This window comes from Pteropus alecto, unplaced genomic scaffold, assembly GCF_000325575.1.
Source record: "Pteropus alecto unplaced genomic scaffold, ASM32557v1 scaffold5, whole genome shotgun sequence".
Taxonomy (NCBI): domain Eukaryota; kingdom Metazoa; phylum Chordata; class Mammalia; order Chiroptera; family Pteropodidae; genus Pteropus; species Pteropus alecto.
This window is the reverse complement of record NW_006441953.1, coordinates 17514842-17542761: the sequence shown is the minus strand read 5'-3', so window position 1 is coordinate 17542761 and position 27920 is coordinate 17514842. Positions and strand designations below refer to the sequence as shown.

At 36.4% G+C, this 27920-nt stretch overlaps 1 protein-coding gene across 9 annotated transcripts in view; it reads left to right on the top strand.

Moving 5' to 3' along the window:
• Positions 1 to 27920, top strand: part of TBC1D19 (TBC1 domain family member 19) — a 107223-nt gene that overhangs the window by 67488 nt on the left and 11815 nt on the right. For all 9 annotated transcript variants that reach the window (XM_025051782.1, XM_025051783.1, XM_006918947.3 and 6 more), the window contains 5 exons: positions 2725 to 2809; positions 5060 to 5104; positions 18245 to 18277; positions 20430 to 20539; positions 23368 to 23459. In XM_025051782.1, coding sequence (XP_024907550.1) covers positions 2725 to 2809; positions 5060 to 5104; positions 18245 to 18277; positions 20430 to 20539; positions 23368 to 23459 — 365 coding nt within the window. The remainder of the gene's footprint in view (positions 1 to 2724; positions 2810 to 5059; positions 5105 to 18244; positions 18278 to 20429; positions 20540 to 23367; positions 23460 to 27920) is intronic.

Here is a 27920-nt window from a genome sequence, read left to right as displayed (position 1 = left end):
AATATTTGTCGAACCTTATATTATATGTAAATGATACCAGGACATGATACCAGGAAGACAGGACATGAACATTAAAAATGTTTTGAAATTATTTTAAAGTATTTGTATAAAGCATTGGATATTAAATTGTCACAGACAGTAAGTACTATAGGAGTGTGCTTTAACCTTTATTTTCCATTTCATCAATATTTTATTCTTGTATTAATTTTAGATTTCATATAGTTTTTTCAGTCATAGATCTCTGCTGTCGTCTGCTGCTTTTAGTACTTTGGAAATGACACTAAATAAGCTTTAATATGGATCTTTATCCCTATAACATACATGAAAGGATACTTACAATACCTAAGTTCTGTCTTTGAGAATTATGTAGAACTAAATTTTCCTCTTGTGGATAATTACTAAGAAAACACTTTCCATGATCATACCTTTTAATGGTTTATCTAAATTAGAAAAAAGTTCATTTTAAGTAATAAAAATATGTAGTTGTATGCATTGAAAACAATATTTTATTATCAGAAAAATATGTAATTGTATACACTGAAAATATTTTATCAAATCGAGTTCTGATTTTTCTCTGGGGAAAATTAAATATGTAATTGTATACACTGAAAATATTTTATCAGAAATCGAGTTCTGATTTTTCTCTAGGGAAAATTTATTTGTGTGTGTGTGTGCGTGTATGTGTGTGTGTGAGAAAGAGAGAGAGAGAGAGAGAGAGAGAGAGAGCGAGAGAGATAAGACAGAAGAAAGCTCTTTTTATCATTAATTACAGGCTTTCCTTTGGCAGAGCTGCCTAGCAACACAAGTGCTCTATGGTATAATTGTTGGTGATAATGGAGTGAATTTAATGTTTCTGGCTATGCTCTGAGTCCAACCCATTTAGTGGATTTTGTGACTAGACTACAAAATTAGATGGCACGTGGCATTGCTGTGTCCATATATAGATGAGAAAAACTACAGCAATCCCTCTTTAAGGAAAATCTGGGCCTATGTTGCAAGGATACACAGACCCTGCTCCTGAGAGACTCGTGGTAGTTGTTACCTAAATTTTATAGACAACAACACTGAATTTTATAGAAATAATGTTTTGAGTAATAAGTCAACCTTTTATCATTTCCAAAGTTTAGGTTTATCTTGCATGAAATTCTTAAAAATACTTAGTGGTGTTGTAAGTCTTAAATTATGTTAGAGTTTTAAAATGTGTTCAGACAGAAGATGCACCTTATTTCATGGAAGTAAATTGGATAGTGTGAGTACCATTTTTGGGTTCCAGTACTTAATGACAACCTACAGGTTAATTTATTGTCCAAAGTATATAAAATATAGGGAGGAGTTTCTAAATAGTATATTTAAAATGCTCATAGTTTAACAAGACATCTAGTACAGTTTTAGAAATTTAAGTAAAGATGTATGTAAATATTTAGCTATAAGGAAGTTCACTGCAACATTGTTTATAGTTTGAGAAAAGTGGAAATAATTAAATGATCAACAAAAAAAGACAGGTTAAATAAACTATTATTCATCTATACAGTAGAATATTCTGCAACATTAAAAATGTAGGTAGGAAATATTTATTTTATAATATTGAGAGACATAGATTACAAAACAATATGTGTAATCTTGTTTAAAAAAATTATGTGTGTATTAGGCTAGTCTGAAAGGATATACATAAAAATATTAACACTGGTGAGATTATGGGTATTTTTCCTCCTATTTCGGTGACCTATGTATCTAATGTTATCATAAACATGTATTGCTTGTATAGTATTTTAAAATATAATAAAAATAAATCAGTGGCAATGGTTGGTACACATTTCACCCTTGGGCTTGACTGATGCCCATCTCCATATCTACCCTTTTTCTAAATCTGGCCTTTCTTGTGTCTTGGACCAGCAGTTTCTCTTTCCATTCACTGTGCTGCTAGTCCAGCCCTGACTTTGTATCCCTATTCTGTTAACTGGGCTTCTGCCTTTTCCAGTGATTCCCAAATTCTTTTCTTAGCAACACATTTTGAATCCCAACTCTTCTAATACCAGGCCCCGGATTTCCTGTCACTAGTTGCCATCCTGGGGATTGGCCTTTTACCTCAAAATTCCAGCTAGTGTCAACAGTCCAGTTCCTCCTAATGCACATCCTTGATTCTGATTTTCTACCCTACCTATTTTCACCTTCAGATAGAGTTGCCACACTCTACCTGCTGCTGATCAGGACAACCAGGTTCTAACCTGTACTGGGCTGCCACTTGTTCTGCTTCTGCTGCCATCCCTTCTAATAACATGAGTTGCCTTCCCTCCCGCCCTGACATGCCCAGTTGCCTGCTGCTGCATCCCAGCAATGAGTCTAGTTCCAGAATCCTGCACTTCCCAAATTGCTCTATGCCACTGTAGTTTTCTAGGTCTCCCCATATATTTCTCATCTGTTAAAATTTTCCCAGATATTTCTCCTTTCCAGCTACACAATGAAATAAAAGAATCATCTGGTAGTTAGCAACTTGCATGTTCTGCTGTTGTTTAAGTGGGTAACAGTAAGAAATCTTTGGATGAACTTTGACCATCACACGAGGCATCACTGTAACACCACAGGTGTACCAATAGAGGGCATCCTTCCCATTGCCAGGCACTGTACTGAACATGAAAGATTCTACCTCAACACCTCCCAAGCAGGAAATAGCAATCCATTAAACAGTGCTTAAGTTTTTGTTTTTTTCCCCAATGTTCCACCCAGGTTTTACTTTGTTTTTCCCGGGATACATCTGTGTTGGGTCACTTTGCGTACAACAGTGCTTCACCACCGAAATCATACATAAGAGGTAAAATTTTAGTAACATAAAGAAAGTAATCTTTAACATGTATATTATTGGACCAAGACTGTTTAATAGCATAGATTGGTGTTGTCAATTTTTTTGTTGTAAATTATTAAATAAGGTTTCTCTCAGATGATTATCACTGTCCTTTTACTCCCACATAAATCCGTGCCCATCCGCCTCACCCCGGATCACATGGCAGGGGTTCCCAGCAGCAGCTTTTAGTCTTTATCTTCTCTGTTTGCTCTCTCTGTTGCTGTTTATGTCATATCTATTGACTTTTGTTTTTCCTTCTATGAGTTCACCTCATAAATTTTCTTTTTCTACATTTTTTAACCTTCTGTATTCCTTCTCCCAAAATGTTCTACAACACTTAAAACTGATACAATTTACATGCTAATAGAGCTCTAATTGCTTTTTAGTGCTTTTCAGTGCTTTCTTCTCTATCACTAATAGTGCCTACAAGATAGCACTATTTCAATATCCTGACAACTGAACTAATTTCACCTGGGACCCTTTCCCAGCTTATCCTTTTTATTAGTGGTGAACACCCAGCACTAAAACTATTGTGTCTGGTCCCTCTGCTGTTCCCATAAAGAAATGATTTCTCCTGTGTGTCCTAAGTCTGACTCTGTCTGAGTGCTCCAACCCCTGCCCTACCTAGGACAAGCCCATATCACTTTGTGCTGGGATCAAGTTCCCCAACTTAGGGGCTCTCTCTGAATTGAACTTACAGAAGCCTTTTGTTTGCTTATTTGTTTCTTTAACATCATCTACAAAAAACCTGATTATACAACTTAATTGTCTAATGGAATCACCTCTAAACTCAGCCAAGGTTTTAAGGTTTCCATCAGTTGCTCCTGTCTTAACCTAGTTAACTTTGCTTTCTTGATTATTCCACATTTCCCAAAATCTAGCCTCCATGTGTACTCCAATATGGAAGGATTTCTACTTCTCCCCACAAATTATAAGTCCTTGAAGAACTAGTCTGTATCTCACCAAGTCCATCAATCCATTATCAATTTCTCACTCCTTTAAACCTCAAAAATACTTAAAGCCTGTGCCAGAAAATTTAGCAAACATTTCCTAAATGTTTCATGTTTTTTAGTCTGGATTATAAACCACAGAGTTGAGAGACCTACCTAGTCTTTTTCTGTTTGCCTCGTGGCATCTAGCCCAGTATCGAGTACACACTACCAGGTACTCTCTATATTTTTCTGTTTGCCTCGTGGCATCTAGCCCAGTATCAAGTACACACCACCAGGTACTCTCTATAATCTATGTATCTATGTATCTATGTATCTATCCATCCATCTATCTATCTATCTATCTATCTATCTATCTATCTATCTATCTATCTATCTATCATCTATCTATATCGTCTGTCTGTAATCTATTTTTCATTATTTAATTCTCTCCTTGCACACAAAATCAGCCCTGTTGTCTCCACCTTAACCTAAACTGGTCATGGTTCTTATTCTTCATTTCCTCTCTGCCACCACCCCCAATGAGAACAACAACAAAAAAATTATTTTTTTAATGAAAAATATTACCTTAAAGCTCAAGATTGCATGTGAATTTTCAATAGACTCAAAGGTGTTAGAAAAACTATCAAGATAAAACTTACCTAAAGATATTCAGGAAAGTGGGAAAAAACTCAGAATGTTAAAAGTTTTGAGGAAAAGCTATTTTTTAAACTCTTTTAAACATTTTAATGTGATGAATATACTTTAATTTTCTGAGAGAATTCTGATTTTAAATATTTAGTCTCAATCTTGAACATTATGAACTGTTTTGAGATTTTGAAAATATTACCACCATATACTTAAAGACGTTTAATTTTTAACTTTTCAGCACATTCTATAAAAACGTAAACTAATGCGGCATTGCAACGCTTAGGACTTTCTTTAGTGAATATATTAGAATTGCTTATAATTTGCAATACAATTCTTTGCTTATAAATAGATGCTTCTCTTAGGTGCTTAAAAAGCTTGAAAGCATTTGGTTTTTAAAATTACTTTATGTCACTTACTTTGTCCTTTAGCTTATATTATTGACTTTAATTGATGGAAGAATTTAATATCGGAAAAATGTGTGCATATTTTCAAATTAATTCCATAGCATAAGGTAAAATGAGATTTTACTATTGTCGTTTTTAAAATTTCATTATCAGTACCTTCACAGAATTAGTTAATTTTTAAAATTTTGTTTCTTTTATTTAATCATGCTGAAACCCTCTATGGCTTTCTCTTATAGGAAAACTAGGAATAGAAGAATATGCTGTCTTTTATCCACCAAATGGTAAGAGTAATGCTATTGCTTCCTCTAGTGGGAAATAGGAAAATTACAACTTTTATAATAGGAATGACTTATTCTCTATCTTTAAATGTGTAATAATTTATTGTCTAAAATAAACCTTCCGTAGAATACCGATTTTAATGAACTTTTTGATGTTTGTGGTAGGCTTGTGCTAAACTGTGCGTATCCTCTCTGGTTTTCCTTGAGATCAATAGTAATATTTGTGAGAACACTAAGTAGACATGTGTCCAAGTCCAGGGCACTTAGTTTTCTGGTCCACCCAGGAGCTTCCTTTTGGCCTTTTTAGAGCAGTGCTCTAATGAGTAGATTGCCTTCTGTTACAATTTGTTGTTCTAATAATTTGACAACTGTAGTATTTATGAAATAAAAAGATGATGAAGAAATATATCACCGAAGTAATCTATTTTCATTATGCAAAGTGATCAGATGTATAATGAGCTTATTAAATATTGAATATTCCTTTGAGATTATTAGATACTTTTAAGATGCGCTTCTTGGGAAGCAATGTATAGCAGTCCTTAGATAATATTAAGTTGCATCCTGAAGAAGTTCTTTTACTCCAGCAGAGTAAGAACATGGGCTTTGTAATCCAGCAGTCCTGGGTTCAGATCCCAGTTCTGCCAGCTCACCCTATGACCTTGGGTAAGTTATATGACTTTGCTGAACTTCAGATTTGTCATCTATAGCATATGGATAATAGATTAAACGAGATACAGTGTATAAAACAGCACAGTACCTGGTGTGAAGTGAGCAAAAAGGTTAGGAACTGCTGATCTATAGCATATAGATAATAGATTAAGTGGGATACAATGCATAAAACAGCACAGTGTGTAGTGTGTCATGAGTGCTCAAAAAATGCAGCCGTAACAAGTGTGTTTAGCTTCTTTGTTGACCACTCCATCTAAAACTCATAGTGGACTTTCAGGGCGCTCTCCCCTCCTTGCCCCTGCCAGCGTGGCATCCCAGGTTCTCTCGCAGGCCATCCTCCTGGCTCTGCTGCTCTTCTTTCCACACATTTTCCTGGGACTTTTTAGCTTCACTCTCGACTCTCTTTATTATTTAATCTAAAATTTACATCTTCGATTCTGACCTCTATAATAATCAACTCAAACTTAACATGTCTCAACCTGAACTCATTAATTCATCTTCTTATGTCCACTAGTCAAAAGAGAAAAACAAAAACAAAATTAAATTTCAAAACAAAACAAAAAACTGTGCTATTTCTCTCTCAGTTAATTACACTCTCATCTAACCAGTGATTCGAGGTCTAAAACCTGGCACGTCCTTGACTCCTCTCAGTCTTAGACCACCCTCATCTAAGAATGCGCCAGAACCGTCCAATTTTATCTTCAAAATACGGGCAGGACCTCTCTATTCCTCACCATACCTGCTGCCTTGTCCTCATTAAGGCTTTACTATCTCTACCTTGTTCATTGCAACAGACACCTAACTGGTCTCTCCTCTTCTAGTCTTTTCTACTTTTGCTCTGTCTTTCGAAATGCTGTCTGAGTGATGAATTTAAAGGGAAAATATGAAAATGATCGTTTTTCTTCTTAAAGCTTTCTTATTGGCCCCCATCTTTACAAGTAATGGCCAAGCCTTTCGGCACAGCACATGAGGACATCTCTTGACTCTGGCCTCTATTCAGCCTCACTCCTGGCTTCACTGAGGTTTCACCATTTCCCATCTCACTTTTATTTTTAAATCACATCAAACTGTTAATTGCACGCACGCACATGCACGCGCGCACACACACACACACACACACACACGGCCCTACTTATTCTCACTAGAGCGTTATGCTGCTTCCTACCTCGTTACCTCTCCGTTTTCATGCTTCGAATAGCCCATGCGCCCTTTCCTCAGCTGGCCGTCAGGGCTCACTTCGGCACTGCCGGAAGCAGGAAGCTTTGCCTGCTTCCCCAGGTTCCTTAAGGGCCCTTTCTCTGGACTCTCACAGTGCCCAGTATGAAAGTCTTTGGTATCTTTTAGTGTATTCCCTTAACATTGTTTTTGCTTTATTTCCCCCTCCAGATTGCAAGTTTCTGGACCATATCATTCGTTTTTGTTCCCCCAGTATCTACCTATAGTGAGAGTTTAAGGAGTATTTATTTGAACTACTTAGAAACTTTTTAATTTTAACATTTACATATAACCTTAGTTATATCTATCACCTTACAAAACTAATTTAATTTTCAGATCACTTTTTATATTATCTATGAGTCAGGAAATAAGAAAAAATAAAATAGCTTTGATGAGCCAGAAGAGATGTCTGTGGAGTCAAGTTCCTTCTCTCTATTCACAGGGGAGCTTTTCCACTTTAATTTAAAACACATGCTAGCTTTTACTAATGCACATGTCTAGCAAACTTGGTTTATTAGTTCTTATTCCCTCTGTAAAACTAGAAGCATGGAAAGAGGCTGATAGAGATAAGAAAATGACAAACAGTAGAAGACCTACAAAGAAAAATAGAAAAACTATAAAATGGCATACAAGAGCACTCCATCAAGTCAGTCCAGGGCTATTTTATGTAAAAGCTAGTAACCCCATGTCTTTAAAAAGCTATCGCTGGGTTGTAACATATTATAATAATTTAAGACTTTTATGAACATAAGGCACCAAGAAAAAATATCGCTATAATAATAATAGTAATAGTAGTTTCAACAGCAGCAGTTAACATTTTCCAAGCAATACTGTGTACCATGCAATGTTCTAAGTACATTACATGTATCAATTCATTTGATCCTTACAAGAACCTTTCGAGGCAGGTACTAATATTTTCCCTGTTTATAGATAAAGATGCCGAGGCAGGGTGTTAACTTGCCCAGTTGGTGAGTGGCAAAGCCAGGCTCTAAACCCAAGCCCTTTGACATCAGAAGCAATATTCTTAATCACCAGGCCCTACTGCCTCAGAAAATGTTACTGAGTTCGCTATAGTGTCTTTTAAAAGAAAAGAAAGTGCTTAACATATTGGAAAAGTAAAGGATTATATATAATAGGTTCTAGAAAGATTTTCATCGAGAATAAAAATAGTTCATGTTAATAGAGTAAATCCACACTGGTTCATAAACTTAATTTTCAGAAACATTTCTTCCTTCCAGTTATTTTGGAACCTTACCAGAATCAGGGAGGACTCGCTTCTTTGGGCAATAAGTCCGAAGCTGCAGAACAAGATGAGACAAAGACCTGTTGGTCTGCTGTCTTTTTATTTTTCACTCAAGGCGACATTTTTATATTACCCACCCAAGATTTTCAACCACGGCCACAGATAGGGTTACTTTGAAATCTCAGGGATACCTCTACCACCAGCACTACCAAGCTGGACTCAGGCCCGCACAGGGGTTTGCGTGCAGCTCACCGACACACTCTGTCCCCGACGAGGGGGCAGAGGTTGCCGGCTTACCCGCCCACCTGTGAGCCCCTCTCTGCCAGCGGAAACGACAGGCCATAGTGGTATCAGAGGTGACCTTCTCGCCTAGTCTGAGGCCTTGTCAGCGGACAGATTTTCTCTAGTAGATCCATTAAACAGCTGATGAGCAAAATTTTTGATCCAAAGGAGACTCCCATAGAATTTTATTAGCTTTTCTTGTTTTTATTCTTTGTTCAACATGTACAACTTGTCTTTGTTTATTCATTTAATAAATTCTTATTTAGCCCTGCTCTGGCTCCCTCTTGTGGGTGGGCGAGCCACAGTAGAAGTGCCTGCTGCTAAGGAGCTGACATTTTAGTGAGGGAGACATAACAATGAACGAGTAAATAAATAGCTAATGAAAATAATTTCAGAGAGTGATAAAGTGAACAATGAAAGGGAACAACTTGATTATAAATAGGGGGGTGGGGGAGGACACAGATGTTTAGTTAAGGTGGTCATGTAAGCTCTAAGGGAACAATGACTTTAATAGTTTTGATGAGCAGCATACCTAGCACCTAGAATCATGTATGGCGTACAGTCGCTGGTCAGTAAACATTGTTAAATGAATGAGGGAATGAATGAGGGAATTAATATAGAAGAATACAGAGGAGCAAGAATAGAAGCAAGGAGACAAGACTTTTTTTCTGACTGAGACTTAAACATCATAATTTGCTAATTATGTATCCTATAAAAGATGCATTTGTATCCTATAAGAGAAAATAATTAATTGTCAGTGAACATTAGGTAGAGGAAAATTAGGGCTCTCGAGCATTGGTTCTCAACCAGGGACAGTTCCACCCCAGCCCTTCAACCCCCAGAAAGCATTTGGCAATGCCAAAGATGCTTTGATTATCACCGCTGGGGGTGGGTGGGGTAGGGTGGGGTGGGGAGATGGGTACTGCTGGTATTTCATGAATGCTGCTAAACACCCTAGTGCAGCAAGGATTGGGAAAGGCTCTTGGAAGAAATAATGAAAGTAGGTCATTTTAAATCTACTTGTAAGCATCAAGTTGATAAATAGCAATGTACCTTGTCATCGATATTAATTAAATAAATTTAAAACATTTTATAATCCAAAATTCATTTGATGTGTAACTTTAGACATGAATTAAAAACCTAATTAAAATTTTATTAAAGTATGAGTTTTAGATTGATATTTAAATATTAATATGTTCTGGTGTTTTGCAAAATTTTAGCTGCTAAAATAAAGTTACAAAGTCACATTCTAAAGTTTTAATTCAGAAAGATAATGGAAATAGGTAGAAAACAATTTAACCATTGTCCTAATCCCTACTCTTCCTGACCTGTAGGCTACATGTGGAATGAGAATAAACAGAGGAAGTGATTATTTCAACAAACGAATTAAATAAATAGTACTAAGTAATCTCAAATGAAAGAGAGTAAAAATTTGCTTTCAACTAGAGTGATATTAAAGTGAATCAGATGTGAGTGTTATGGTACAACTATAAATGCTAAGTATTAATAGAGACGGTGAGGAAATGAAGGGGAAATATTTAGTAAGTGGAAAGCATGTTAATATTGGGGATATTTTCTGAGTCATATTTACTATTTATATCTCATCTAGTTCAAGATTTATTTTTGTTGCCAATATTTACCATTCTGAGCTATGTCGAAGGCACACTAAATCATTATAGAGTTATTCCTATTGAACAGAGTAGGCAATTAGTATTTTAGACAGTCTTCATATCAATAAAGGAAGGCTTGTTTCTTAATTACTCATAGCAGACCTGTAGAACTCTAAGGCCAGATGGGAGATGGTGTCGCAAGCATCCTGATAGCTGTTAGAAGTAACACACTCTTGGATGATGGCCAGGCGAATGAAACTCAACCCTTGAAAGACTGAAGTGATTAGAGCCAAAGAAAAGATTTTGAAAAACTGCCCAAGAACATAACAGCCTCTGAGATCAAAGAAATGCTCTAGGTGGTATGTGCCCTACAGCGTTAATGGATTCCTCAGTGCTTCTTATGCCTTCTACTTTTGTTTGCCAGAATCTGACTTGTCCTTCAACAGAGTGGACTGTGTACCCTTTTGGGGGGTTGTAAGCCCTGGCTAATCTTGATTAAGCTGAAGTGAATCCTTATTTAATACTGACAAAAAAAATTTCCTTAGATTTAAGCTGATACTGAAATGTGGTACCCTCTCTCTGAGAGCATAAAATAGCTACGGTTATTGAACAACTGCTGCGTACTAAGTACTACGCTGCTGCACTTTAAATGCATTAACTCATTGGTATTTGGTACAACTCAATCAAGTTGGGTCTTATTTATTGCCATTTTCAGAAATGAAAATAGAACTCAGAGTGTCACACAGAATTTGAATTCTTGTCTGTATGACTTCGTTGGCCATTTATAATTCAACACCAGGTTATTGAGCACCTTCTGTCCTATATGTTAATTACTCATTCATAAATGAATCTTATACTTTAATATTTTATTTATAAGCCTTGATTTTATAAATATGTATATAATTGCTCAAATTTCCATCATTAACCACATATATTGAGCATCTTACTTGTAGAATGCTAGTGCTGGATGCTGAAGATAATGCACAGTATGAATTACGGCCTTTGCCTCATATAGCTTATAACCTAGCTGCCTATAGAACAGTTATAGATTTCAGAACTTGGAGATATAATGTAAGTGTGGTTAACCATGAATCACCTTAATGCATGCATCCCTTTCTGTTGCTTGACTGTTCACTAATTCATTCACTGTAAGCTTCCTAATTAAAAGTGCCTTGTCCTGACAAAGGTGTTCCTACACTTGGCAGAGCCTTAATAAATATTTGTAGAAGATGAAAATATAATAGTAAGGTCTTCATTTCTGACTACCTTAACCTGCTTGTACAAATGTTTCTGCAGTAGCTTCATAGCGGAAGGAAAAAGTGTTTTCGCAGTAAGAATATAGGGGTTTTATATAATAGCAATCTGCTTTGAGAATTAATATTTTAGAAAGATATAATATATATGTATATTTCTGTAAGGCATCAAAATATGCCTTCTAAGTATTAACCTATTTTCCTTCTCTTGTTTTTTTTTTCACATGTCAACATGAGTATTGTAGAAAGTTAGAAAAGACAGATTTTTAAATTGTTTGTTAAAAGTTTGTAATCATTAAAGAAAATAAAATGAGGCAGCAGAGAAGGAAGGTTGAAAAAGATGGGTGTTCATAGTTAGAGATTTAGTGAGAGAGAGAGAGAGACTTTGAAGGAGAAATACAGATTCGGAGCCTTCCTTCTATGTGCTCCATGGAACTAGAGTTGGTGATGCTAGTGTCATTAGGAATACTGACTTTTAATATGAAGCTAATCTGGTTATGAATTTTTTTTCAGTTTCTAGAAAGCAAAAGACCCTTATGTTGGTTGAGAATCTTACTATTGGAAGATTTTCATATGTCCACTTTTCTTCAGATCTTACAATTTCTTCTACATTTATTCTAGACACAATTGTTAAATATCAAATTATAGAGTTAGATGAATTTCAGAGACAATTTTAGTCCCTTTTCAGGACAAGCAGTTGCTGAACCTCGATGACTTTCCTGAGGTTAACCAGCTGGTTTGTGGTAAGCCCACCATGGAACCCTGATCTCCTGACTAGATCCCAATACTTCTCTCGCTGATTCTCTATTCATCATTTATTCATCCATCCACCCATCCATTTATTCAGCAAATGTGTATTCATCATCAACTTTGTTCATGACATCATGAAATGCATACAAAGATGGATAGGACATGCTTCCTGTCCTCTGGAGCAGTCTGTTAAACAGGCAATGATAACACAAAATATAATGAAATTATAGTGATGGAAATATGAACAAAGTACCAATTAAATTAAGCATTTGATTAAGATTAAGAGATCAGGATATGTTTCTCTGCAATTGTACCTGACCTTTGTAAGATTTTGATAGGCTGAGTAGAAAACAAAAAAGCATTTTAGGATACAGAATTATCAAGTTCAAAGCTACGAGAATAGGAGAGTGCATGGTGACTTCTGGTGATGATAAATAAGCTAGCGTAGCTGCACCACAGTGGGTATCAAGTCAGGACGGCGTGACAAAAGGGAGGCAGATGGGGTGGGCAAAATGGGTGAAGGGGATCAAGAGGTACTAACTTCTAGTTATAAAATAAGTCATAGGGATGTGATGTGCAGTATGGGGACTATAGTCAATAATATTGTATAATTTTCTATGGTGTCAGAGGGTAACTAGACTTACTGTGGCAATCATTTCACAATGTATAAAAATTTCAAATTATTTTGGTCTATGCCTGAAACTAATACAATATTGTATGCCAATAAAGGGGTGGGGGGACAGATGTATCTTATGAATGGGTTGCCATCATGAATGGTTAAGACCAGATCAAAGGTTTTGAATTTGACTCTGTAGACACTTGGCCTATATCACAAGGCTAGAATGTGAGTTCCATAAACACAGAGGAAATATATTCATTTTAATATTTCCAGAGTAGGTTTTTAAACATTGGACAATTGGATAAATAGGAGCTCAGCAGATATTTGGCAGATGGATGAATGGTCACTGGAAATCCTCAGTGGATGTAATGTAGCGGTCTTTTCTATGGTCTCTTCAACATTTTTGGAAGATATCCTGAACTGTTACAAAAGTTGGTTGGAGGGCTGAGAGTTTGGAGGAAGGGATCTCTATTAGAAGACTCTAGCAGGACCATAGGTAAGAGTTCATCGGAGCCTGAATTCAGGCTGTGGCAGTAAGAAGAGAATGAATGGTTGGGAAATGGTAGAGGTAGATTCTGTAAGGTTTCATATATTCATTCCACAAACATTTTATAAGTACCTATTATATTCTGGGTATTATGCTTATCTCTGGGGATAGAGATAAATAAGGCATAGTTTCTGTACTCAAGGGGTTTATTCTTTTGGGAGAAAGAAAAACAAAATGATTCCAGTACACTATGATTCGAGAAGGAACACATCAGTTTTTAAGTACTGACTTTGTATCAAGTGTTGTGCTAGGCACATTACATGTATCACCTTACTTAATGCTCCCAGCCTCATTGGTATTAGCCCCATTTTACAGGTGAAGGCAGGTCTGTTCCTGAACTCTGTATGGCTCAGGGCAGGAGTATAAATCGGGACCCATCTGTCTTAAGTCTAGATATATAAAAGCTATAAATCAGACTAGTAAACTGATAAAGTCTGCTCTGTTTTCTTGTCTTGACAAATATACTTTTATAACAATCTGCAAGGCTAGCTTCAAATTCAGAATTCAGACTCCTCAGCAGTCCCTAGCCTGTGGTATCCCCGCTTCTCATACATGGTTCCACCCAACACCTGGACAGGCTTCATGTATGTGGACCTCCTAGCCTGGGGTCCAAGCTCTGTTCACACCTTCCACCCTTTCACCGCCTCTCCATCAGGAGGGTGGCTGCCCTGGAGAGGCTACGCAGACCCTAGAATCTGGCAGGGGGCCTTTGGGCTGGGAAGCTCAGAGTCTTGGGTACCTGGGTTGTGGTCTGAAAGGAGGGATATGGACTCTGGGTGAGGGGTACAGTCAGAGCAGGGCCTTCACTCCAAGCCTCACTCCCCTTCCCCCCCCTAGGTCTAAGAGCAGAACTCTTAGAGAGAGCAGGTTAATGAACTGGCATAAGTGTTCACAGGTAGAAAGTGGTACAGCCAAAATCGTGCAGGAACGTCTATGTGCCTAGAGGAGAAAGGGTATCTCAATTAGTCAGCTGATAAAAGTACTGATTAATGAATTGATTGGGGGTAAAGAGTAGGGGGCTGACAGGCAGATCTTTCTAGGAGGAGTGTTGTTTAAAATCTTGAAGGGCTGGGGCTGGGGCAGGGTTGGAGGTGGGAGAGAGTGTGCCCTACAGCCCTTGTCCCAAGCCCCAGAGGCCAAGGGAGGGGTGGCAATCGCTTTGGCAGGATTAGAGCTGTGCTTATGGGTTAGGGAAGAGAAATGAAGCTGCTGATGTTAGATGTGGCCTAATCCAGAAGAGTTAGGTACCCTTTGTCCTAAAGGGACAGGAAAGGAACACGGTCACATTTAGGTGTAAGGGCTGAAGGAGAACTAAAAAGCAAAGACGACTCAAAGCTTTCTTCCCTGAAGACTAGAAATAGAAAATCCAGGAGGCGCAGAATACTGGGCTTTTACAGTTTGAATTACGGGTTAATAATGAGATACTGGTGAAAAGAGAGAGAAAACAAGTGTGACAGAATCTAGGGAAGTAGCCATAAAGAGTGGGCTGAAGAGAGAACTAGCCAAAAACACAACACAACAAAAACCAAGAACTGAGCAGCAGAAGTTTCTGAGGAAGCCTGGTCTGCATAGTGTCATCAGTGCCTGCTAGGCTCAAGTTTGAGAAGGAACCTCAGTTGCTGTGGGGCCAGGCTACACGGAGAGGAGATCCCCGTATTTAGCAACCAGAAGTTAGGGTCATAGGGGTAGAAACCACCTTTTAAGGAGTTGAGGATATATAATGAAGAAGTAAAGAAAGTTAATTTAGATAATTTTCAAAAAATTAAGCTTGGCTTCAAGGGAAGGAGAGAGATAGGAGATTTGTTTAATGGGAAAGTAGGATTCGGGGAAGAAAATGAACTTTTAATAATATCGTTGCTGTTGCTGTTGAGGGCATTTATAATAAGCTATCACATCCTTGGTGAACGGGCGCAGTGGAATAGGAGAGACTGAAGACACGAGAACTGTCATAGGACCGAACCACCCCGGCCCCTGCTCCTCCGTTAGTAGGGGTGGGGAGCAGATGCCACCACTCTCCGCCTCAAGACCAGCTGACCTCAGAGAGCTTATCCCTGTTTATGGCCATCACCATGCGGAGCCCAGGGCTTCCAGGCCCCCCTCATCCACTGCCTCTCACCTCCATAGCTCCAGGGGCTCTTTCCTCAATAAGGTCTCTTCCTTTCTATCCCTCTTCCCTCGATTATTTCTCTTCATAGCACTTACCGCCATCTGACATGTATTCACTGATTTTATCATAATGTTTCTGTTCCTAGCAAAAAGTAAGTTCCAGTTATTAGAACCGTGTCTAGCACATACTAGATAAAGGTTCAAGACATATTTGTTAAGTAATGCGCATAAAGGGGGAGGGAAGGAGGGTTGGCAGAGCAGGATTCCAGAGCACAGGTCGGCAGGCTTCTTCTGTAAAGAGCCAGATGGTAAATTTCTTAAATTTTGCTGGCCACAGTCTCTGTCATATATTCTTCTTTGTTGTTTATTAAAATAATCCTTTAAAAATATAAAGCCACTCTTAGCTCACAAGCCACACAAAAACAAGTCACAGACCTGACTAGTTTGTCAGCTGCCGTGAACGTCAAGGAAATAGGATTAAGAGCACGGGTGAAGACGGTAGCTCTGGGGGGGAAGGGGAAAGAAGAAAAGGAAAAAGAAGAAACATCTTTCTCTGAACACTTCCCTAAAGGGAAGTGAGAAAACAGATGATGTATGTGAAGGATACTTGGGGTGAAGAACAGACTATGAGGGAGTTCACATCAGCAGCAGCCGCTCCGACCCGAGGAGGAAAGGAGTTCTGTAACTGCGTGTCAAACGCGTGAAGAGCGGGGAGGGAGGGTAATCAAACAGAGACGAGCACAAAGGCTGATGAGCAACACAGGCTGCAGCCAGAGGTGGACAACACGAATCTGGCCTGTTCAGGTGGACCGGGGAGACGGAAGAGGTAGCTCCTGAGAAACCTGTGAAACCTCACAGTGAGGCTGCATGACAGCCCCTGGCACACTCGTTCAGAGCAGTCCTGGATTCTCCTCATGCTCTTTTGGATAAAAATTACTTCTGGAAACAATAAAGAAACATGAACTGATTTGTGAATGATAACATCTTAATTAAAAGTTAATTAACTTTTATTAAGGCCCATGCTATTTATTTATTAATAGATAAGCTAGAGTCATTATCTCATTTAATCATATTATATTAAGTTCTAGCATTATCTCTGATTCACAGATGAAGAAATTGAAGCTTAGAGAAGTTAAGGAACTTACCCAAAGGCACAAAGTTCTTAAGTGGCAGAGCTGGATGAGCCCAATCAAGTGTGTCTGACACCCGGTCTGTGCTCGTAACTAGACAATCCGGTGCTGATGAATGAACTACTATCAGTGCGGAAGTCCTGTCCTCACTCTGTCTTGTTCGGCATTTTTATTATGCTTTAGATGAGGATGTAGATAGTGGACTTATCAAATTTTTCAGTAATGTGGAACCAGGAAAAGCAGGGAATACATTAGATAACATAATGAGAATCCAGAAGGATCTCAAACTGGAATGGTTCACCAAAGAAGAATAGAATAAGGAATGTAATGGAGATATGAATGTGTAATCATTTACTTAGGTCACAAACAACTACACAGATGCACCGTGTCTTAGCTGTGTGCTGTGCTCAGAGGTTTTAGCCCCTCGCTTTAAGGACTGCGGTGAACGGCAGCTTGTCCAGAGGACACGAGAGTAAGGAAGCGCTTCAGGACCACTTTACCTGAGGAGCCATGAAAGAAACTCATTAAGTCTTCTCTAAACAAAAAATAATTTTTTTAAAAAAGAAAGAAACTCATAAAGTCTTAGAGCAAAACAAAAGAATTAAAAACCTGGAGGTGATGGAGGTGGGGGGAGAGAACAGTGTCCTCAAACATTTTGAAAGTTTTCAGAGACGACGAGTTAGACTTGTTCTGTGTAACCTTTGCGGTCAGTACTAGGAGTAATAAGTGAGGTTACAGGGAGGCAGAGTTGGATTCAGTATGAAAAATAATTCCTCCCAAATTAATCCTGTTCAAAATTGTAATTGCTTGCATTGGAAATTAACGCATCCCCTATTGTTGGACGTGTTTTAAATAGAGACTGAACAATCATTTATTAGAACTTACTCTAGATGACCTCTATAGGCCCTGCCAACACTGAGTTTTTTTCTTCTGAACATGTCAGATGAATAAAGCATTTCTGTACTATTTTTCAAAAGAGTAGAGTAAACTTCTCAGCTTTCTTCTGTGCTGTGTTTGCACCCTGATTCGGTGCAATGCTAGATACACAGTGTGTGTATATTGCAGAACTTCTGTTTTGAGCCTAAACTGAACAAATTCTGATTTTTCACTTATAATGTGACAAAATGTTTAGCACACCAAGTTAGGCTTCAAGTATTTCTTTGAAATGGATGTTTAATTTCCTTGTTTAATATTCTTGCCAAAAATTATACTGAATTTATACCATATTCCTGCCAATTTTTTTTCTAAACCACATTCTATGATATAATTCTTGGTAAGTTTATAAAGGAATACATCTATACAAAAGGACCTTAAAATGCTCGCTTATCTTTTAACAGATTGGATTCTAACATACAGGATGAAGTTGTTTCAGGGCGGACATAATTTATTGACTTTCTGATATCATTATAATTAGTTCTTAAACTTGGCTCTGTGATCTACCTTATTCTGTTTTTGCCCTGTAACTTATATCCAAAGTTTTAATTTTTCAACATCAATAGAAAGTTATCTGGATACATATTGAAAACCTTTAGTTTGCTTTTCTAAAGGTATCAAAAAGCCTGCCTTGTTAGTTATCATCACTAAATTGTTCTGACACTCGTGAGCAAAGTTGAAACAAAAATAGGAAAACTTTCTATTTTCAGTTTTAATCCTCTAAAATTTACCTAATAATTCAATGGGTATACTAATTGAAAAGAAATACTTTTTCTATTTTTTTAGGTGTAATCCCTTTTCATGGATTTTCAATGTATGGTAAGTTGGTCTCTAAAATATTTACTATTGTATTCTACTTTAGAAAATTAAACTTGAAGATCACACTTAATATCACATCACCCACACACTTAACAATTTATGTGGACATTTTTAAACACTGAGTTTAGTATTCGTTTATATGTCCAGTGGGGGAAAAAATTTAAAGGGTCATCATAATTGCTCAGATGGTGATTGCTTGACAAATTAGAACTGGAACATACTATGAAATGGTTCTATACCATTTTCTAATCCAATGGAAACTATAGATACACGTTAATATTTATTTCAAATAGGTGTAAAGTGAGGTTGCTTAAATTCCTGAACTAATTCTCACAAGTCTTCTGAAAAAAAAAAAAAAAATAGATCAGAAAGAATGTGCAGTGAGGGACCACAGGGAGTTTGAGTTCGTGATTTCTCCAGACTGGTGGTATGCACAGCAACAATTACACTGAAGCATCTGGTCATCCTGAGAGACACGTGGAAGACACATGTGCAGGCTTGAGAGCCCTGAGTGCCGAAGGGGTTCAGAACAGGCTTCCTCAAGACATGCCACTTGGCATGACGATTATTTTGAGCTAAAGGCAATTGAGACCCCGTGGGCTCAAAAGAAACTTTTATCTCTCCCCGAAAGAATTTAAATTGGGGCCTTGACTATAAGAGTTATTACCAGAAAAAAATTTGATGACCTATCTGTATGTCAGGGTAAACATCTATTTACTGAACACGTGCTCTCCTTACCATCCTGTGAATTATGCCCTGCCGCTCTGAAGCCTTGGGCTTCACTGGTCTCATTTCTTAGCTCATTTTACCTTTCCGCCTCTGAACCACTCATGCATGCGGAGTCTCTGACTCTCTCTCATGTATGTAAGGTCCTGTATATATGAAATTAAATTTGATTTTCTCCTGTTAATATGTCTCATGCTGGTTTGATTATTAGACCCTCGAAAGAACCTTTATAGGGTAGAGGAAAATTCTTTCTTCTTAACAGTGCCTTTCTTGCCTCTTGTATCATCAAATGAAGAATGCGAGAACCTTAACGAAGATTAGCAGAGAAAGAATGCTCTATTCAATACCACTTAATTTAAAATTTTCCTGCATTACGTATGAACTTATTGAAGGTTGTTGTCCCCGCTATTGCTCCCCGCCCAACTTTTGTGCTAAACAGAAACACTTTAATGTTTTACTTTTATAAAAAGAATCAGCAATAAATTAATACTTCTCGTTGTAAAAAGCCCCTCAGTGTCCAACATCAGACAGTCGTGGTGAATGATATAATAAAAAATAAAAAAAAAAACTTTTAAAACTAGCATACAACGAAAAGGGTTCAAAGTATCTAGAACTTTGCGCTTTGTTCTCCTCAATGGTGTCGATCAAGCTGACTAGATGCTTTAGCGCAGTCATCGCAGTGCATACCACTAGTCTGGGGGGGTCGTGAAGTGTAGGGCTCCCTGCTTTCTTTTCTTGCACAACCAAAATTTCATAACAGAATATGTGATGTTATTGTGACCTTTCAGCCTATTTATCTTTTATAAATATGTGAATTTAAAATAGAAAACCTAAAAAGGTTAAGAATAGATAGTTTTACCTCTAATAATAAAAATGGTAGTAGCCTTTTATCTCATTTTAATAATTCCAACTGCAAGAATTTTTCAAGTAAGTAGTATTTAAAAGATATACTTGAGTGATTTGGGAGACAGTTTAGATCTGCTAACAATGCTCAGAGTACAAAATACGTCAACTCCTGCCTGTTCACATTTCTCGTCATTTCAATAGGCTAAGGGTTATACACCCGAGGGGAAAATGTTCACTAAGGAAATAGATGATGCAAAATGTTTGATAAAGAGTTTATATATACTATTTTAGGAAAATACGTTAAGCATCCACAAAAACTTCAGCAGTAACCCCTTATTTAGAACCGGTAGACTAGAATAATCACAAATCATCCCCAAGGAACTCTAATTAGTTTTAGTGACTGTATTTCTTTCAACATACTTGTCTTTTAAAAATTAATTCAGACCTTTTTTCTAATTTAAACTTGTCTGTGAATGAATATTATTGCTATCAAACATTGACTTGTTTTTCATGTCTATGAACTTAGGTTTAAATCTTAGTAGTCCTGCAGTATCATCAACTAATTTTTTCATTCTTTCAGTTGCACCACTTTGTTTTCTATACCATGAACCGTCCAAACTGTATCAGATATTCCGTGAGATGTACGTGCGTTTTTTCTTCAGACTTCACTCCATCTCTTCTCATCCTTCTGTAAGTTTATAAAAAATTGGATCAAATCAGACTCTAACCTGTTCTTTCTAAAGAAAAAGTCTCCTACTCAATTAAATTATAAAGCAGCAAATCTTAATTTGTGACGTCAAGCAACATGTTTCATTAGAAAAAATGAAAGAGAAGAAGAAATTTATGTTTAAATATTTTGGCAATAAAGAGAAAAAAGCCCTTTATTGATTGTATTTAAATGATCTTTTATATGTTAAAAGAAAAAACATAGAAATCTCAGCGTTATTCTCTTTGACAAAGATGCCTACCTTCTTTGGACGCTGATTTCCTCATCTATGAAATGAGATTAATGATAGGTTTCTGCGAGGCTATAGAGAAGTCTGCAAGGCATCTGGGTAGTACTTGGCTCCTGGCAGATGTCCAATCAATAAGTGGCTGCTATTTTTATTGTTATTGTTATGATTATCATCATCATCCCTTCTTTGTTAGTGAAAATCAAATATTTATTTTTCACTTATTTTTTAGTATATTTGGCTAATTATAAGTTATCATACTAGATTTTTTCTTTTTGTTTATTCAATAGGTAGCTCCTTTGGCCTCAATATAAAAGTCAAGGAGAAGCATATTGGGAGTTGAACATTTTTATCTGTTTTATTTGGGCTGGTCCTTTAGCATATCTTTTTTCCCCCTACGAGCCTAAGTAAAAGCAATATTTATCTTATTTCAGTTATACGTTTTCCACTTTGGGGCCTTCTGGGGCCCACTTCTAAGTAAGTAGACTGACTCTCCAGAAGAAACTTTAAATTGGAATGTGTCAGGGCTACCAAGCTTCTCCAAAGAGGAGACTCTGTTGTTACCGTTGGAGCCATCGGAGTTCCAGTAACTCTCACCTCTAGGTCCTTTTCCCTGCTGAAGAAATGAATTCCAACTGAGTGAATATGAGAAATATTCGTTTGTTAAAAGCATGTTATGAAGTAGAAGACAGGTCAAGCCTAAAACTGGCTAACCACATGGAGATGAGGTTATGTACCCTGGGGTAGAGGAGGTGGAGGGGGTTTTGGTTACAGCCAGGGAAGATAGAGAGCTGTAATATCAGGGGTGGGAGAGGTCTGCGTTATATTTAGGGCCGTGATGGGTGGTTACAAAGATATTCTTAGGTGATTGGCAAGTGAGGTCATTTTGATTGATGCCCGCCTTCTATATAACTCTGCCCAGTGTACATGTGCTTACCCAGAATTCAGTCTGTCATAAATAAATTCATGAACTTCCAGGCATACACATAGTATTTTAGCGAAGCTTAAATTGTAGGCAAATTGGGTAGTACCTTCTGCGCAGGCATCTGTAGCCAGCTAGGATGAGGGCCCTCCTGTCCTTTGTCTCTGGGGATGCAGGAGGGATTCTCTAACTACCAATAGAGTATTCTCTGGGCCGTCTCTAGACTGGGCCCCTACCCTTTGTTCCCCTGTCGCTCATGTCTGACTAGCTACTTACCACTGTCACTGCTGCTAAACTAAGTAGCTGTCCTTTATCTCCCCAGTTTAGTCCTATGCTTTCCAATTCTACCTTCCTCCATCTTCAGTTTTGCTCTCATTCTAGTGAAAACTGGCAAATAACAAAAATCCAGGATGTCACAGATGAATAAATGAAATACCACCAATTACCTTGGGTTACTCTCTCTGAGACAACTTGATTTAGTGTGTATCTTATATTAATATTTAATCTAGAATAATCAGAAATATATGAATAATTCTCATTGTAAAAACCTCATTCTTAGCATCAAATTTCTGATGCTCATATTCTGTACCATTTTATGCTTCAATTGTTTTTGTTTAAGTTTTTTTAACTGGATGCTCAGTACGCACCGTGGCTTCTTCCATGTGCAGAGCACGGAAGCTTGACACCGGGCAATTCTGGATATTCCTCCTCCATCTCCACACTGACCCTGAGTGTCTTTTTTCAGCTCACTGGTTTGGCCAGCCCCGTCTCTGCCCTTTGTCCAGTGGAATAAAGACTTCCAGGCAGTCGTCTCCTTTTCTGACTTGAAGCCAGAATGAATATTTGGAACCATTACAGCCTTTTCTTTTTCTTTAGAAACTCAAAAAGAGGATTAAAATTTCCTTACAAAGATCAAACCTGAGGAATGCTGAGCCACAAGAAAGACTTTATTCAGTCGTCAAGTAATAAACACACTTGAGAAACCATCTGCTTAAATCACTTACTCCTGTACTCTGTAAATAATACCCTTTATAAAAGTAGATTTCATTTAAAAAATTATCTTCACATGAAATAAACATTCTTGTTTGATAACTTTCTGGTGCAGATATCAAGCAGTCAGCAGTCAGTCTTTCCCCGTGGATGGATTTCAAAGAAAGAGTGGAAAAAAAGCAGGAAACGCTCTCCCTTATGGGACATATGGAGGGAGAAGGCAGAGGATGTGGCCATAGCACCAGAGAAATACCTGGAAACTGGAATGCATCCAGAAAAAACTAATTTTGCTGGGCCAAAGTGATAATACTTTGGCTTACAAAGTAGCAGCTTTTCTATAAAATGATGTTTTCCTTAGACTTTCTGAATATTACATACCAAGTTATGCAGAGAACCTATTGTGTTAAAAAGGAGGCTCTTTAGCATCCTGTAAGAATATGTTTCCATAAAGAGGGGTAAAATATATCTTCAAACACAAGTTGGAGATCATTAGTGCATTTCCTGTTTTTGACTCTTAAACAATATAAAAAATACTTATTTTGAAAAAATATTTATGTTGATAATCTTTCTCACTTCCATTTGAATAATTTATCAACAGTTACATTTTAAAAACTAAAATATGTATCTCTCTTGTGATTTATTATTGTACCCAGGGTATTGTGTCACTCTGTTTGCTGTTTGAAACTCTTCTTCAAACTTATCTCCCCCAACTTTTTTATCATCTACGAGAAATTGGGGCTCAACCGTGAGTATTTTTCTCTCCTAATTGAAGAATAGATTGTTTGACATCAGAAGGCTTTTTCATCATTGTAAAGCACTTGCAAAGATGCAATAATTTTTCAGATAAATTAAACTAACAATTTCTCTAATAAAACAATTATTAAGTAGCAAACTGTTACTCTACATTGTGCCAAAAATTCTTGGAAGGATTATTTGCCCAGGTTTTTGTGCATGGTTACAAGAACCACCAAAATGAACTAATTTTTATACATAATGAAAGGCATTGGCCAAAACTAAGACAAAAATTATGGAAACAAATACTACCTGAGAGACATAATAATACTGAAATTAAGTCAGTTCAGGTTAAATATATCAGAGAACAACTTATAAAAGCTTTATAGGTTAAAGTTTGCTGTCTTTTGTTAAAGGAAACTACATCAGTTAACTGCCAGTGGTTGTACATCGATTCTTCCTTTCAAAAATTTGAATATGTGTTCATCTATCTCAGTGTGAGTTATTGGTACATAGACAGGGAACTCTGGACTTCAATATCACTGGTTCTCTTCTCTCTTTTTTTTAACTTACATACAATGTCTAAGGCAACGGAAATTTCCAAATGATTTATTGAATGATTTATCAAAAATGATTTATCATGTTTTGTTACTATCTTCTGTGCAACCATTTTCTCCCATTGAGGAGAACATATTTGAAAAGAGTATTAACTCTTTGAGACCATAAAAGGAATTAATAGGAAATGGAACAGTTTAATATTTGTCTTCTCCGTACTTGAATCCACATCACATAGATGGATGAGTGGGTGGGTTTAACAGACAGACCCAGATTCAAATTCTCTCTCTACCAAATTGTATAAACCTGATACAATTTAATTTATCTAAAGAGCCTCAATTTCTCTCTTTAAATCAAGATAATTTAATTTCCTTGTATTTAAAATCAAGAGAATTCCTTAAAAAGTGCTTCAAATACATGAAGTAAAAATATGTATAACAATAAAAGGAGGAAAAGGCAAATTCACAATTACTGTTGGAGACTCTAGCATTTCTTTCTCAATCAATAGAAAAAGTTAAAAGTTAACAAGTATATAGAAGGCTTGAACATTGTCAACAAACTTGATTTTACTGCCATTTATAGGACATTCTGCTTAGCTCTAGCAGAATATAAATTCTTTTCAAGTGCACATGGGATGTTTACCAAGATAGATCATATTCTGGGTCATATAACAAACCTCAACAAATCTAAAAAAAATTGAAATCTTATAAAGCATGTTGTCTAAATGCCACAGAATTAAAATAGAAACCAATAATAGAAAGATATCAGATCTTTCCAAATACTTGGAAATTAAACAAAAACACACTCTGTGTTATCATCCTTGGTCAAAGAGAAAGTCACAAGAGAAATGAAGATACACTTTTAATTGAATGACAATGAAAACACAACATATCAAAATTCGTTGGGTGGATTAAAGCAGTGCTTTGAGGGCAACTGATACTATTACATATTTTAGAAAAGAAGAAAGTTCTCAAATCTGTGGTCTAACCTTCACCTTCAACAAGTAGAAAGAGAAGAGCAAAATAAACCTAAAGCAAGTATAAGGAAGGAAATAATAAATATAAGAGCATAAATCAGTGAAATTTCAAATATAAAAACAGTAGAGAAAGTCAACAAAACCAAAAACTGGCTCTTTCAAAAAAGAATAAAATGAACAAACCTCTAGCCAGAATAATAATTTAAAAAAGATAGAAGATACAAACATCAAACTCAGGACTGAGAGAGGTGATGCCATTCTGATTCTATAGATATTAAAAAGCTAATTAAGGATAATTAGGGAATATTATGAATAACTTTATGTCTATAATATGATAACTTAGATAAAATGCACAAAGCGTCAAAGCTTACTCTAGAACTAGATAACCTGAATATTTCTATATCAAAGAAATTATATTTGGAATTAAAAACCTTCCAGCATCATCAGTTTTAATTGACAAAAGCCTTTTAAAAATTGACTTTTAGCTTGACAGTTCAATTTTTATACTTTCTCCTACATAAGAATTTTAATGTTTATCATACGTCATTAAAATAAAGTTGTTCCTTTTAATTATTAAAGTATACAAACAAGTTAAAAAAAATATCAGAATTTTAGTTTTTAGCAATAAACTAAGTGTCTTCATCCTAGTAAAGAAAAGTCTGGTTACATTCAAATATCCCTTGCACAATAGTAAAAAAGAGGTCAAATTCCTACAAATTTAAGAAAAAAAGACTCTGGAACTCGACCATGCTTTTTCACCCTGATCTTGGACTTCCAGTCTCCAGAACTGTCAGAAATAAGTTTTTGTTGTTTATAATCCACACAGTTTATGGTAATTTGTTATAGCAGAATGAACTAAGGTACCTATAAAAAAAAAGTTCTAAAAAAGATATAAATAATAATCCAACAGTGAAGATAAATTAGACTAAAAAATACTCAATTCAAGAATAGGCAGGAAAAGAGGGAAAAAGGAATAAAGAGAACATGGAGCAAATAAAATACATTTAGCAAGATAGGAGATAATGTCAATTAATATTACTTTAATAATGTCAATTACACTAAGTGTAAATGAAATAAACATGCTAATTAAAAGACAAACTGCCACATGGGGAGACCCAACCATACTTCTGACAAGAAAGCCACATAAAAAATGAAAACAATGATAATATTTTAAAAGTAAAAGGATAGAAAAGTATACACCATGCAAACTGTAATCGAAAGAAAGCTGGAATGGCTATATCAGACATAGTAGAATTATTACTAGGGATAAAGATATTATATATTTACCATCACATTGGAGGGTAGAGTTTTAACATATAAATTGATTCGTATGTGTGAGGGGGGCACAAACATTCAGTCTAGTGCTGTAATAGTGCCCTGAGGTTTATAATGTACATCTTTAATTAATCACATTCTACTTTAAGATAAACTCCAGGCCCGGATGGCTTCACTAGCAAATTCTGCCAAACATTTTAGGAAGAAATAATCTCAGTCCTTGTTTTCTCTGGCTGCTATCAAGATCTTTGTCTTTAGGTCTCAGAAGTTTGATTTTGTTGTATCTGGGCATGGATTTCTTTGGCTTTATATTCTTTGAGGTTTGCTATACTTCTTGAATCAGTAGGTTTATGTCTTTTGCCAAATTTAGGAAGTTTCGACCATTATTTCGTCAATTTTTTTTTTTTTTTATCTGCACCATACTCTTTCTCCTTTTCTTCTGGGATTCCAATGATACAGATATTAAAACTTCTGGTCTTATGTCACAGGTCCCCGAAGCTCTGTTCATTTTATTTTCAGTCCTTTTACTCTGGTTCAGATTAGATACTTTCTATTGATCTATATTCAAATTCACTGCCTCTGTCTTCGGTCATTTTCATTTTGCTGTTGGATCCACCCAATGAGGAAATTTGTTTTTGTTGTTACTGTATCTTTTCAGTTCTAAAATTTCCATTGGTTCTTAATAAAACTCATAGAACTGTGCATGAATAAGGATAAATTTTACTGTACATAAATTATAGCTCACTAAACTTTATTTCTAAGAAACTGATTCTGTGCTGTATATGGGGAGAGCACAGTGTGTGATACTATTGTTCTAATAAGACACTATGAGAGATCCAGCAAAATGAAGCTAGTGGAAGTTAATCATTTAGACTTAAGAGTCCAATGAATTTTAAAAATTTTAAATATCCAGTGGCCAAAAGTTTCTTTGGCATCACTAAACAGATATTGTAAAACTAACCAAAACTAAGTAATATTGTCAATATTACTTTGCATTTGTTCTATTAGAACGATAGTTATCTCATATTGAGGAATTTCTGAAACTTGGGGATCTTTTTCAGTCTTAAGAGAATATGGCACCAACAAAGGCGACCTCTGAGTTCCTTTCTCTTGCTTTAAGAGGATAACCCAAATATTTATCTATATAATAACAATTCCAGCAGAGTTTGGCTAGCACCTCTCAGGGGCAGAAAAATGATGTTTAGATACTAATAGTACAGAAATGTGAGGAACTAGTTTATGTTTTAAGGCATCAAAACCAAAGAGTTCATTTCCTGATTCCAGAGATAAATTGCTATTGTAACATAACCTACTTACAAATAGTGGGATCTTATACCTCTTAGAATTTTTTTTTTCTTGCGAAATGGAATTCAGTTGAATTTTTCTGATTGATCTTTAAATGAAGGGTTTGATATCGGAAATCTATTTCTAAGGTCCCTTATAGCATTAAAACTATTTTTCTTTGTCTTTAAAAACTCCTCCCTGTTGTTTTATTTTATTCATCCTATGTAGCCATTTGACTGAAATGTAGAAATATAATTTTTTTTAACACCTACAGCACCCGGTCTTCCTAAGTGGTCTCCCATCCAAGTACTAAACAGGCCCGACCCTGCTTAGCTTCCGAGATCAGATGAGATCGGGCGTGTGTAATATAATTTTTTGAATAGG